The 14132-nt window shown below is 46.5% G+C and overlaps 1 protein-coding gene across 1 annotated transcript in view; it reads right to left on the bottom strand.

The window, feature by feature from the left end:
* Window positions 1-14132, bottom strand: part of DCL2 (dicer-like 2) — a 361432-nt gene that overhangs the window by 328606 nt on the left and 18694 nt on the right. Inside the window, exons 2-3 of the mRNA XM_087370403.1 lie at window positions 12283-12460; window positions 12069-12182 (exon numbers count right to left, since the gene is read on the bottom strand). Coding sequence (XP_087226529.1) covers window positions 12069-12182; window positions 12283-12460 — 292 coding nt within the window. The remainder of the gene's footprint in view (window positions 1-12068; window positions 12183-12282; window positions 12461-14132) is intronic.

Consider the following 14132-nt stretch of genomic DNA (forward strand, 5'->3'; position numbering starts at 1 on the left):
CTCCCCCCCCCCTCTCCTGCGCTACAGTCCCCTTCCCCCCCTCTCCTGCGCTACAGCCCCCTCCTCCCCCTCTCCTGCGCTACAGCCCCTCCCCCCCCCCCCTCTTGCGCTACAGCCCCCTCCTCCCCCTCTCCTGCGCAACAGTCCCCTCCCCCTCTCCTGCGCAACAGTCCCCTCCCCCTCTCTTGTGCATCAGCCCCTCCCCGCTCTCCCTTTACCCACCACCCTTGCCCTCCCCCTCTCTCCTGCGCAGCCCCCTCTCTCTGCCCACGTCCCAGGAGCAACTCTCCCCCCTTCTCCCCCCTACACCCTTTGCATCACCTCCCCTCCTAGCTCCAGCCCCCCTCCTCCCCCTAGTCTACATCTGTCCTTTTACACTCCCTCTCCACCGACACCCCTTCCTCACTCTTTTCCTCTCCATCGAAGCATGGGCCTGCACTGGTGGATCTGCTAAAGTAATCTCTCGTAGCAGATTCCGGGCTTAACCTCGACATCAACACCTCCTCCTTCCTCCTTGCCTCTCCAGACCTCGACATCGACACCCCTTCCGTACTCTTTTCCTCTCCATACGACGCCATCGTTCATGCCTACCCGTGCCTCTCGTCACAAGTACAAACCCAGATTACCCCGCGATACTTTATTCGTTGACTTCCATCGGGCTCGATCAGGCCACACGACAGGATCGGGACCATCTTCCATGGCATCACTTGGCAAACGCACCACTGATGACCTGGGTGCCGGGTCTACACCACAAAGCACTTCGAAACGACCTCGAGCAGTTGCAGATTCACCTCCCTCCGACAGGATCACTATCATATCGGATGAGGAGCTATCCCCTTTTTCGAGTTCCTCTGATTCAGATCATGGAGGCTCTGACTATTTGCCCCCCACAGGTACAATCAAAACACCATCCAAGGCATCCAGTGGGCACAGCGGTCACAGTAACGGTGGCGGTGATTTGGCCCCACAAAGTACGGCTTGTGATCTTCCACCCCCAGCTTCATCCTCCTCGATCATTCGGGTGGTTTTCAAACCTTTCCTCGATCCCACACTCAAGCTGTCTAGCATCTTGTCACCTGATGAGATAGCCCGCATGTCTCTCGTGGAGTTTGATGATGTCACACTTCCCCAGGTGGATGTCCAAATGTGTACTGCGTTCATTCAGTCTTATGACTTTGCAACAGACACATTCGGATTCTTGAATTCCCGTCACATGTTCACTCCTAGTCTCATATCCACATATCTCCGTCTTCCCACACTTCCCTTTTTGCCCCCTCACACTGGCTCACCCACATTCCTGTCCTTCTTGTCTACCTGTAAAACTCATCGCAGAGGACATGAGTGCAAGAAAGTTCTCGAGGGAAACAGCCGAGAGGCGCTTCTAGCGAGGTATCTGTTCACACACTTCTACTCTGCCCCAGGCCACTTCTTCATCACCAAGGCGATCCATTCTGCCTTAGACTCCATCCTTTCGAGAGGGGAGCGAAAGGGAGGAGAGTGAGGAGAGATAGAGGCTAGAGCTACGAGCTCGCCAAGGAGAGAATGTGGAGAGACTTGTGTGCACCTTTTGTCTACTATGGGGATAGACCTGTGTATTCTGCTGATTTGCGACTTGTGTATTCTTGTGACTTGCGACTTGTGACCTGGGGACACGTCCAGTGATATGTACATTGGCCAACTCGGTCACTTTCTCATCTCGCTTGTCTCTTCCGGATATGGGGATTGTTCACCAGTGTAGGATTTTCTTATTTTGCTTATGTTGTGGAGTTCACAGGTGATTGTCATTTAGCATAGTGCACTCATACGTCGTTGTCCACTGCAGTATAGCATACGACACTCGCACACTACTGCACGGTGCGCTCTGCACGATCCATTGCATTAGAGCATTGCAAAACTCATGCTTCTCACGCCAGTGGCCTTTGGCCTCCGGTAACACTCCCGGAAGGATAGGAACCCTCCCCCCCCAAACAACTGCTCCCAAGTGCTACGCTCTATTGTTGGCATCTCAGAGAAAGAGGCGCCGCCCTGCTTGTCTTCCCCAAACTCCAGGTTGTTGAAGTCACCTCCAACAATCCAAGAGCCTACATCTGGAAGACACTCTGATAGCCTCCTCCAAAAGGCCGGGCGGTGCTACCTGCACTCTGGGGCGTACACATTTAGGATCCCACTCCTGGACTCTACCGCCTCCTATATTGGATGATCTTGGCAGACCACTTGGTGCTTCACTCTACATGCAGTGGTCCAGGTGGGAGAGGGGACCTGCCTCATCTCTAGGGTCATGGAAAGCAATCCGGAGGCTTCCGGAGGAGACTAAATCTTAGTTGACAGGACATCTCAGAGGGAGTGCAGTGAGGATCTTGCACATTGAGGCAGCCCTTTCAGCGGATTGGGTAGACACAAATGATATGCCACTCACTTGCTCCACTTGGGTAGGTGCTTTTACGAGAGGGGGTGTTTCTCTTCAGGTTTTGGCCTTTCAAGACGCACATGGGGATGCCTTGGTTTTTGATGTGCATGATGGTGGGAGATTGTTCAGGTCCACAGAGGACATCTTGCTTGAGTCTGCCTTTCAGCCTATCAGGGTTGTAGGTCTTTTGGTGTAGGGATCAGATTCCGAGTGGTTCCTTGACCCTAACCCCCGGCTTCTCTCCACTGATCTTGGAGACTTTGGCTCTACGGGGGAGTTCCTATTAGGCATTTACAGTGGGACCCTAGAGAGTGGGAGTAGATTGACGCAAGCATCGAGAGAAGAGCATCCCCTTCTTTCGCTACACGGTTAGTAATGCCAGGAGATTCTAGCTCAGTAGTAGAGGTTGGAGACCTTCCAGAGTTCCTCATTGGGAGGCATTTGATATCACTGTAGATTTGCAGAGGTGCTTCTAGAGGAGACTCTGGAAATCCCACAGGAATAGAAAGATCACTCTTTTCTTTTGGCTTTCTATCCATGGTGGGATTGCAGTGAACCTTTGGAGATCCAGATTCGGAGCTGACCCTACTTGCCCTCATTGCCTCTCTGCTTTGGAAATGATTTAGCATTGTTTATGGGATTGTAGGATGATTTGGACGGAGGTAGCCAGGATTTTCAGTCACTTTGTGGACTCCCCAGTCGTTATGACATGGGGCTCAGTGGCTTGGCTTTCTCTTATGGGGCCTCAGGTCTTTATGAGAGACATGACTCTTCTCGGGCCATTTTGATTCGACGTCATCAGATTAAGTCATGTTCATTGGATGTGGTACCACACCTTCCTTTTGCAGCTGTACATGCCTCTATAAATACCTCTTGGGAGATACTGGCAAGCATAGCAGCCTGGCATATTTGGAGAGCCAGATGCACAGAGGCATTGGAGGGAACTCAGGTTCATCCCTCGCACACATTGGCTAGTATCTGGACAGACACCATACATACTTTGATGGCCATATGGACGAGTATGCAAGGAGACTCCCGTGCAGCCTCAACTAGGAGGGCTTCTTTCTTCAGGGAATGGAAGGATTCTCCTTTCTTCTCCGAGACTCTTACAGGGTTGAGGTGACACTTTTAGCCTCAGCCTTGGTTGTTTTCCACCTCATTTTGAGGGTGTTTATTTATCCTCATGGTTTCATGATGTATTCCGTTTTGAGCTTGCTCTCGCGGGTTTTTTCTCTTACTTAATAGAAGTCTCTTTCTTGAAAAAGGGAATGCCCTTGGAGTACTTCGAATTGCATCGACTACCTTCGAAGATATGGTGTCTCTTCTTCTTGAAAAGGAACACCGCAACAAAGAATCTCCATAAAGGTACTCTGCCTTGGATAGTCCTCCTAAAATGATGCATTTCTTTTCTATTTTTGGTGTGTGGCTCCCTGTTCCTCATTAGTCTTTGGAGCCAGGAGAGGATGTACTGTGGGAGCCATATGTTTTGGCTTTGATAGGCCTATTTGTTAGTTTTTCTTTTCTTTTTTTTTCCGAAAAAACAGAGCTGATTATATTACTTCGAGAAACAAGAATACATGGGGTCAGTTTTGCAGCTGACGGGGCTGCATTCACAAATCGGACGCAGCCCTAAGAGGAATCAAAAGCTCTCTCTCACGGAGGGATCAGGCGGGTGTGAGTAAATAGCCAGAGAGGCGGTGAGTAGCGCCACTAAGGCCCTGAGATTTATGCTCAAAGAAGAGGCCCTGCGTATCCCAATCTCGGAGGAAACGTCTCCGCTTCTCCCGGTCGGCCCGGAAGTCCCCCTGGATCTGGTCCCACTGACCTCTGAGCGTGTGGATAATCTCGCTCTAGATGTCGGCCATGATCTGGGCAGTCGAGGGTGAGATACCTCCGAGGATCTGCGCGTAGCGCGAGGCCAAATGTGCCATCCAACGATGCTGCCAATAATCTCCCAGACTGGCTGCCTCACCTGAGATCTTGTGTCCACCTCTGCCAAATGCTGCGGGATGCCCTCAAGCAGCCCCCAAGTCCCCTGGGTGATGAGGAACATAGGGTCCTGCGGGCCTGCCTCAAACATCTGGTGATAGCCAGGTATGGTACTGCACCAGCAGAACGCGCCCCAAGTGATCAAACCTAGCTCCGGTTCTGCACGAGTAAGGATCCCGAAAGCCCACCTCCACACTTCCTGGGTGCGAGTGGAGCTCCACAGGTAATGTTTTGGTGACTCCTCGTCCTCATGACAAATCTGACAGAGTCCCTCCTGACCAAACTGCCGCAACCAGCTCCCCACTGGAAGTCCCTTGTGGGCGAGTAGCCAAAGGAAGTAGGAAATCTTCCGTGGCCGCCAACTCTCCCACAAGGCCTTCCAGAAGGCATGAAGAAATAGCCTGGAAATACCTGAGCATACCAATTGGGCCGCTGGGTGGGCGGTCTGCTCTGCATCCTCCCGAGAACGCTCCTGCCGAGTTTCGTACTGTATGCGAAGAATACTTGATGGTAGTGGATCTGGTAAAGGGGACAGAAATAGGCTTGTGGATTTATCACACACAATGATTGAAGAGGCTGGGATACAATCTCCTGAGATGAATAGGCCAATAACAGAACCGGTGAGCATAAGAAGAAAGAGGGGTTCAAAATGTTCAACATCGGTCCATGGAAATGATAGTCATCGACCAAAATACATGACAGTGACAACAAGGAGAGTGATAGGAAAAAGAAGACAAATTGATTTTAAAAGTCCATCACAGGACGTGGTTTGTAGAGAGATTGATATTCATGAAGCCAATTGGGCAATAAGGAGAACCGAACCACATAGCGTTGTCACATGCTTTGGCTACTTGGTAGAGAGTCGGAGACGATGTGGGGCACTAATCAATTCACTTGGTAGAAGTGCAAGTTATGGTGTGCCAGCCCCTTGTTTTAAGGGAAGAAGGCAACATTCTCATGGAGTGATAGAGCAGTTTGTATGGTTTTGTAATACTTCTGTCACCCATACATGGAATGTGGATAAATCCATTCAAGGTGTTCCTGGGGTCTCTCCAGGTGTATGGAAGGTTGCAAGTGGGACATCAATGACTGTAGATGAGAGGGGTGCCCTTAAAGGGGTCGGCCCCTGGTCTGCCACAACCTCTGGCCATCTCCACTCTCCTGGGTCCCAATCAAGCTCTGAAAGGGCCCGCCCCTCCCAAAGCCAGAGATGCCACAACTGCAACTGATCCTGCTCTACTCTAGGATCGACCTGCCAAACCTTCCCCAAGAGGCCTACAACACGAACCCTCTGCCACAGGAGAAGGAGATCAATGAGCGCACCCCCTATTCTGAGTCGGCCATCACCCAAAACGGCGAAGAAGGAGACAGAGGTGTCGGCTAGTCGTACTTCTCGCTTGCAATGAGTGCAATGACAATACAACCTCTCCGTAAGCCACTTTGTGCTCCCGGGCATTGGCGCATCATCTGACGAGCTTCCACTTGTCCCTTCCATCTGCACACTTCTAAAATCACAACATAACTTGCAAGGAAATATATTAACAGTAATAAAATAGCATCTATGAGCTTCTTTTTTAGCTTTAAAAAATAAGTGTCTTGAAGCGTTGCTATATAGTGACGTTTTGCTGTGTTCCATCGCTATATAGCGAAATCTCATAGTATACCTGATCCAGCTTTCCACAGTGCTCCCTTCTTCCACTGTACACACAGATGTCATCAATAAAGACTTTACAAAATTTATCCAGGAAAGGTGATAAAATCATTTCTGAATTCTCCTGATAGTGCGAGGGCCGTTGGTAACTCCAAAAGGCATTTTCCTGTAACAAAAACAGCCCCAGGGGGTAATGAAAGTAGTCTTGATTTGATCTTCTTGGGCTATGGCTATCTGGAAGTACCCTAAATATCCATCACACAAGCTCTACATTTCATGACCCGCCACTTTATCAAGAATATCATCCAGAAAAGGTAGAGGATAGTGGTTTCTCTTTGTCACTGCATTCAGAGGTTTGTAATCAACACAGACTCTCCATTTGTCTACACCTTTTGGCACTATGACCACAAGACTTATCCAATCACAGTGAACTACAGGATAAATTATTCCTGCCTTGAGAAGCTTATCTACCTCTTCCTTTAGCACATCTCTCTGTTCCAAGCTTAATCTCCTTTTTTTCTGAAAAACAGGTTTGGCACCTTCCTTCAGCTCAATCCTCTGAGGCTTCCCTTTAAATCCCCTGATCTCCTCATAAGAGGTGATAAACAAATTGGGGTATTTCTGCAACATCTTCAAATATTCTTCTTTCTCCTCAACATTGAGATCAGGATTCAATGATTGCTCAATCAACACCTGGGTTGATTCTTGAGAACCTTTGGGCTGCATTAAATCCTCGATAACCTCAAACCTATCCACCTCTTCCTCACCGAACCCTGCTGGCCCCACAAAATCTACCTGTGAATCCTCATCTACCAAATCCACCAATGCTATTGTTCCTTCATCACTTTCTGAAGTCACCGAACTCTCATCCTCACTGCTGGTTTCACTTCTCTCTTTCTCTTCACTTACTGAATCTGAAACTTCAGCCCTGCTTACCATATCGAAATTCAATTTCTTCCCATTCGTATGTACAGAAAAGATTCCTCTCTGCCAATTCTGAATTGCACCTACCTTCCTCAACCACGGCCTTCCAAGAATCAAAGGATAGGCTCCCAACCCCGAAGGCATCACATGACAATCCACTCGACATGAAACACTGAATGCCTCAACCTCCGAACCAGGTACTATCCCTAAAGTCTTCACCTTGGAGTGGTTTGCCATTCTGATGCGATAACTAGAGGAGCAGGATATCTTCAGTCCTAATCTCTCCACACAAGCCTGAATAATCACACGAATCTGTGCACCCCCATCTATATAGGCCTCTCCAAAACCCTTTCCTTTATGCCAGGCTTCTATAGCAGGTAAAAGATCCGGCAACTCTGAGACAGACATCAGCTTAATTATACCTTTATGAGAGTTCTTCTTTGCTGGATTTATAGCCCGCCTCCATTCTTTTTTAAGCTTTGGGCATAGAGCAATCATTTGAGCAAATGTAATGTCCGGTTTCCTCGCTGAAAGATCTTCCACCAAATCATAATCTCCCTGCTCCTTCCCCATGGGATAATATGCAGTTTTGTACTTCCTTCTGGGCTTCCTGCTCTTCTTCTTTTGGTAGGTCATCATCTCCTCAGACTGCTTCCCCTTCTTTGCACTCGAACCAAAATATGGGCACCAACTTGCAGGCAGCAGCTTCAAGAGAATGTCACGCAGAAGGAACAAATGGTGGGCTGGTGTAGAGGTCAACGATGAAGAGGATGGAGAGCTCCACGTTGAGCTGGCTGCATCATGCTTGGGCTGTCAAATCATTGAACTCCAAAACAAAATTCACGCACTGAAACAAATTTCGTCTTCTTGCAAGGGCAGTAACTTTTCACAGAAAACTCGGATTGCAATGATGTAAAAACCAAATTTGTAGTACTTAATGTCCTCTACAACTTTGCTGAAGACACAAAGCCGTGGTTCTGCTTCTAGATCCGGATAGAAGCGCCAAATCGTCCGCATGTCACAGAAAGATGTAGCTGAAGGAAGGAGAAGAGAGATGGCAGATCATGATGTGGAGAAGAAGAAGAAGATAAAGAAGAATATATTATCGTCCTCTGAAGACCAAAAATCGGCCTATGGGACCTGAGCAATACAAAATCCTCGTACACAAAGACTCCTCCCTTGGAGGGGAGGATATTAAGAGAAACTACCTTTATGTCTTAGGAGAGTTCCTGTGCTTGAAAAGCTTATAGACAAACGTTCCTAAAGCTGTGGGTGACCCGCTATAAAGCATATCAGCCAGTCTGTTATGTCCCTCGAGAAGAGAGCTAAATGCTTTCCAAAGGAGGAGGAGGTAGAGTAGCTTCATTGGCCTCCCTCACCTCAACCTCTTGGAAGGGAAAGGGAAAGGGAAAGAGAGAGTAGGGCTAGGAACATGGCTTTGATACCACATGAAAGATCATAGTGGTAGGGAGAGAAGCAAGCTAACACTAGGAATGGAAATGAAAGATAACAAGCATAATGGAAATGAAATGGAAAGAAAATGAAAGCAATGGACAAGTACTCACATGGTACCAAAAGAGCTTGATGTTGACTGATGTGATAGACAATAGACAAGTACAACACTATATAGTGTGACACTAGACTCTAGAAAGCCATAGTGTATATGGGATAACTCCCAATATGACGCCACATGTCTAGGACTCACTAGACTATAAAACACATCTAGACTACCTAGAACACTCACTTTGGCTTCATATTCCAACAACTTTATGCCTACAACACCATATCTTTGTAATCTCTTACAATGACCGTCATTGTCATTCTCATTTCTTGGTTCCATTCCAATAGTCCCTCACCTTAGACTGTCATTGTCATGTTTTGTTCTTGGTTCCATTCCAGTAGTCTCTCACCTTGCCTTCATGGGGGGGTGTTGGAACATGAAGCCAAAGTGAGTCAAGAATGAGTGTACTAGGCGTCTAGTAGGTGTTTTATAGTCTAGTCAGTCCTATGGATGCCACTTGTCATATTGGGAGTTATCCCATATGCATAGGTGTTCATATGTGTGTGTGTGCTCTTATATAAGAGCTGTACTTGTCTAGTGTCAAATGAATCAAGTATCAAGTACAAGCTCTTTGGTCTACATGTGAGTACTCTCATTTTGTTCATTGCTCGTCATTTCATTTCCATTTTATGTCTCCTTTTGAGTATCACTTCCTCTCTCCCTAGCCTACCCTCTCTCTCTCTCCCTCTCTCTACCATGTTCCTTTAGGGACTTCAAAAACATAGAGTTTGAGGAGGACAAGCAGGGAGGAGCTTATTTCTCAAAGATGCCCACAGCAAAGAGGAGTAAATTGGAGCAATTCATCTTCATGATCAAAGATCGTGATCCGTGGAGAGAGACGGAGTTCTCCAGACTTCCTGGTGGCCTCCATTTCCCTTTCGTTCAGCAGAGGCACGATGATCTTCTTGAGCACCTTGATAGGTTCTATGTAGGAGACTGGGCTTTGCATAGAGGGGAAGCCACGAGTATTTTGGTAGGCACAATCATGTCTGATCACTCCCCGATTGTGCTTCACCTAGAGAAGGTTCGTTGAGGACTCCCTAAAAAGGAGTTTGTATTCCTGATGCTTTGCTTCAGGAGGTATGGTAGGCCGGGTTGAGATTGGTAGGATCGATAGAGCCCTCCTGAGAGAGCAGATGGACCACATGGGTGGCAAACGCGATCCACAGGACCAATGGGGAGCTTCAACTCTTCTTCTTTCTTGGGCAATCCCTGGCAAAATGTCCAAAGGTCCTACAAATCCTACATTGGTCCTAGAGAGAAGTGAACTTCTGGCTATCCTCCTCTACTGGATCAAATTTGAGTGTGAAGGGTCCCAAGAAAATCCTCTTGGAGACCAAGTGCAAGGGGTTGGCTTTGAACACAATGCTCGTTGTCTCTCGAATATCAAAGACCACCTGGAAGAAGCCATGTCCCAACAAACGGAAATGTTTAAGACTGTCGGTGAGGCTGAGGGTAACACCGCAAGCATCCAGACTCTGGCTTGAAGTCTGGTAGGATGAGATCCATAGATATGAGTGAAGAGGGTGGTGGAAGACTCCAATTGCACATCTTTTTGAACCTGTAGCAGCTCGTCATTTGAAAATGTTCATGTTCTTGCAGCCAATGGAAGAGGTTGGGATCGGCTGAATGCGCCATTCGCCAATCAAAGGTGAGAGGCCGACTCGAACCGAAAAAGAAAGGCTCTATCCGTCTCTAGGGGGCTGAAAGGAGGAAGAAAAAAGGGGAGAAAAGGAAGAAGAGGGATAATCTAATTAGGGGGTGCCCCTGTGGTCGTTCCTTTAGTCTTAAACCCACCTCCTAACTGTGAGGATGAAGATTTGGTCTTCTCTGGAAAGCCTGCTTGCCCTCTGTGCATGAGCTCAAAGTTCTGCACAATCATACATGTCAGGTTCAAAGCTCCAAATGTACCACTGGACATCCGGCTTGAGCCCATGCTGAAACTTTCAATGGATCAATGTTATCCAAGTGCTGCTTCTTCCATCAAGTGACAGATTCACCACCCAGGTTCTAGATGCGAGTAGACACCGGCCCTTGTATGTCCATTGTGAATAGTGAAGTAGCTATTAATTTGATTGATTGAGGAGTTGAGGGATAATGGGTCTGTCTTATCCTCATAGCACTGGAACAAGATCTTCTTTGGTTAGGCCGCACTTGTGCAGTCCTACACGATCTTGCCATGTCATTGTGAGGTAGGAGTAATCGAATGAGATTGTCCCATTCCTCCTTTTGGGGCAAAGAGCCTTTCATTGATCCCGATGGTCTTATAGATCCATCATGCTCTTGAACACCATCTTCATCGTAGTCTCTATGGTGAAGGTGACGCTGAGTTTGAGACCCCACCAATTGACCACTCTGATTGATCCATATGTATTGGTGAAGTCAAAGCTATGGTCCTGCCAGAGGGAGCACAACCATCATTTTGGGGAAGCTATAGTAAGCGGCACTGAATGTAGATTGCTGTACATCTCTGGTTGCACATAAACAACTTCTGGATGTGGATTGACATCCACTTGGACGAACATTTTCTGGATTGGGCATGGCCACGAGGGATCTGGGTCCTGTAGATGAAACTCAGAAAATGTCTTGCATATCCCACATAAATGGGCCGGTGCCCTACAACATTGCTCATCTACATACTTGTGTGCCAAAGCTACTGTAATCTGCTGAATGACTGAGACAAGCGGGTGAGACGGTACACTGTGAGCCAATGAATGTCCCCAAGTGCCTCCTAGAATGGTGACAGGCAACCACTACTGGTCCCAGTTCAGAACCACACAGTACTGCCTCCACCACTTGATGCCAAGAATGACATCAGCTGTCCATGTCGTTGCGATCTGGAAAGTCCTGCAGTCAAATCTTGCCCCAATTGGCCATGAGGGTGTGTACAATAGCCTACCAAGACTTTGAGAGTGATTGAGAGGCACAAGTCTGAGTCCCATCTAGGATCTCCATCATTGACAAATTATCATAAAATGTGATACACAAGACAAATCCATACACAAATGCTACAATCCATGTGATACACAAGACAAATCCATACACAAATGCTACAAATTATTCTCACAGGAACCTAAAAATCTCCATACACATTACCCTATGGCAAATATGGTGTTCGCGATGTTCTTTTGTCCTTGGGGGCCATTTATGCACGGAGGCTGACACTCTCGCTTCCATTTGGGCGGAGATTATCTTCACTCTCAGGAGTCAGTGGGAGCGGTGTACAGGCACCTCTTTGGCAGCTCGTGGGAGACTTAATCCTTCATGAGGACATGGGACTGCTCATTATTTTTTCATTTGACCCCTTTTGGGATGTCGTGGCATTTTAGACCACCTCCATGGCTTTTTTGCCACATTGTTGAGGCTAGGGATAGAGTACTTTCTCTCCCACCTTTTGTATGATTTGTTTTGAATGGAATATATCACTCTTTTATTTTTTTTTTAAAATCTCCATACACAAATGCTACAAAAAGAGTTCAAGTTTCCATAGTTCCATTTTCATCACCAACTTGCAGCAGAGATCAATCTGAATATACCTCAAGCGTATTTAACTGCTCGTTCCAAGTTTCATGTGTCCAAAAATCTAATCCCATGGCTCCCCAGAACTGCCCTACCTTCAGATCTGTGTGCGTTTTTAGTACCTCTGCTTGCTGAAAATATTCACCAGACAATGCTGAGTTGCTATTGTGTGATTGGCTTCAAATTCCTGAGGAAATATAAAATTTTAAATGTTCCAACATGTTCACTAACCTGTTTAACAAGGGGCACCTTTGGCACAAGGAAGATGGCAATCTGATTGTGTGGCTTCTTAAGTAGATGAGCAAAACTCCTGATAAGCAGAACAGCTATGAGAGTTTTCCCCGATCCTGTTTCCAAGTAAGCTATAGTATTCATTTTTTGCGCCCTCCAAAACGTTTCCAACTGATACCTGTCATAAACCACCTGAATGTAAGGCTCTCAAGGCACTCAAGAATCAGCAAAGTTTGTACACAAACATGTGAACGATAAGCCTTTCTGATTCAGAAATCCAAGCTTGAATTGAGAGCTTCAGGGACATAGAATGATTGTTTAAATTGACAATAAGTGTACCTTCCAAATATACTACAAATTAATGACCTGGATTTACTCAGGTGAGAGATTGACCTGTGTTGCCTCCCCCCAGATGGTATATACTCCTGAAGTTGAGATCCTTGTGCTCCAGTTTGATGTAATTCTTAAATTGGGACTCACTCATCTAGAAAGCCCTCCCTTTTCTGAGAAGTGGACCTTATTTTCCATAAAAATGCTAGTCTACATGAACATGCATGCAGTTGGAAATCCTCCCTTTTCTAACAACTAAACTTTATTTTTCTTTGCAAACCTACAATAAGCATGCACATATAAACATGTGCACGTATGTGTGGATGGAGTTTTGATTAGGAGTTTGAAACAAGTACGCTCCTAATTTGCAGCCATTGAAGACATGTTTTTTAAACATAATGGGGGAGCAGCCTCCCCCTTCCCTCTTCCTAGGAGTTGCTAAGCCATCCCCCAACCTTCCCACATCCCTAGACCTAACCGGGCCTTCCCTCTCTTGCAAGCCTGTTCCGCCCTATCTACCCTCTTGTCTTGATTTCTTTTCCAGCTAATACTACCAGCTCTCGTCATAGGTACCTTACTGCACCTTACTTTTGTTATAGTCTTTCTTTAGTAATCAATGTTTCTCTCTCTCTTGTTTTGTTTAAGATTGGCACTCATGAATCTCTCTTAGGAGAGTTGTGTGTTGTAGTCTTTTTAAATTGTTTAATATTTATTTTGTATTGTATTTAAGTGTGTAGACAGGATGGCACTCATCTCTCTTACGAGAGTTGTGTGTTGCAATCTGTTTTTGTCGTGTGTTGCAATTTTAATTATATTATAAATAATTATCTTTTACTTGAGACTGGCACTCATCTCTCTTAAGAGAATTGTGTGTTACAGTCTCTGTTTGTATAAAAATGTTTGTTTGTAGGAACTCTTGGGCTAGCACTAATCTCTTAAGAGAGTTGTGTGTTACAGTCCAAGCTTAGTGATGTTTTCATAGATGCTTATTCTGGCACTCATCTCTCCCTTGAGAGTTGTGTGCTACAGTCTAAGTTTAGAGATGTTTTCAAGTACTTAGTCTGGCACTCAACTGTCCCTTGTTGATAGTTGTGTGTTGCAGTCTAAGTTAGATATCATGCGACGTTGTCTTAGACACTTAGTCTGGCACTCAACTGTCCTTGGATAGTTGTGTGCTGCAACCTAAGTTAGAAATCATGCGATGTACTTTAGACACTTAGTCTGGCACTCAATTGTCCATTCATAGTTGTGTGTTGCAGTTGAAGCCTAGTGTTAGATGGTGAAGTCCTTTTGTCCACCACTCCCTTTGGCAGCTAAAAAGAAAGGAGGAGAATACCCAAGAAGGGGGAAGCCAATTATAGAGTGGGATAGACAAAGGCTGAAGAGATTGTAACTAGCTGGAGATAAGCGCTAGATGTAAGGGAGAAAAGGAGTTGATGTGAGAGGACGAGAAGGGAGAAAGAGGAGATGAGGAGAAAGTAGGCAGAAGTCATGAGCTACAAGCTCGTTCATACATAATC

Source organism: Dipteris shenzhenensis, chromosome 32 (genome assembly GCF_047967505.1).
Source record: "Dipteris shenzhenensis isolate YYH24624 ecotype China chromosome 32, Dip_SZ_1.0, whole genome shotgun sequence".
Lineage (NCBI taxonomy): Eukaryota > Viridiplantae > Streptophyta > Polypodiopsida > Gleicheniales > Dipteridaceae > Dipteris > Dipteris shenzhenensis.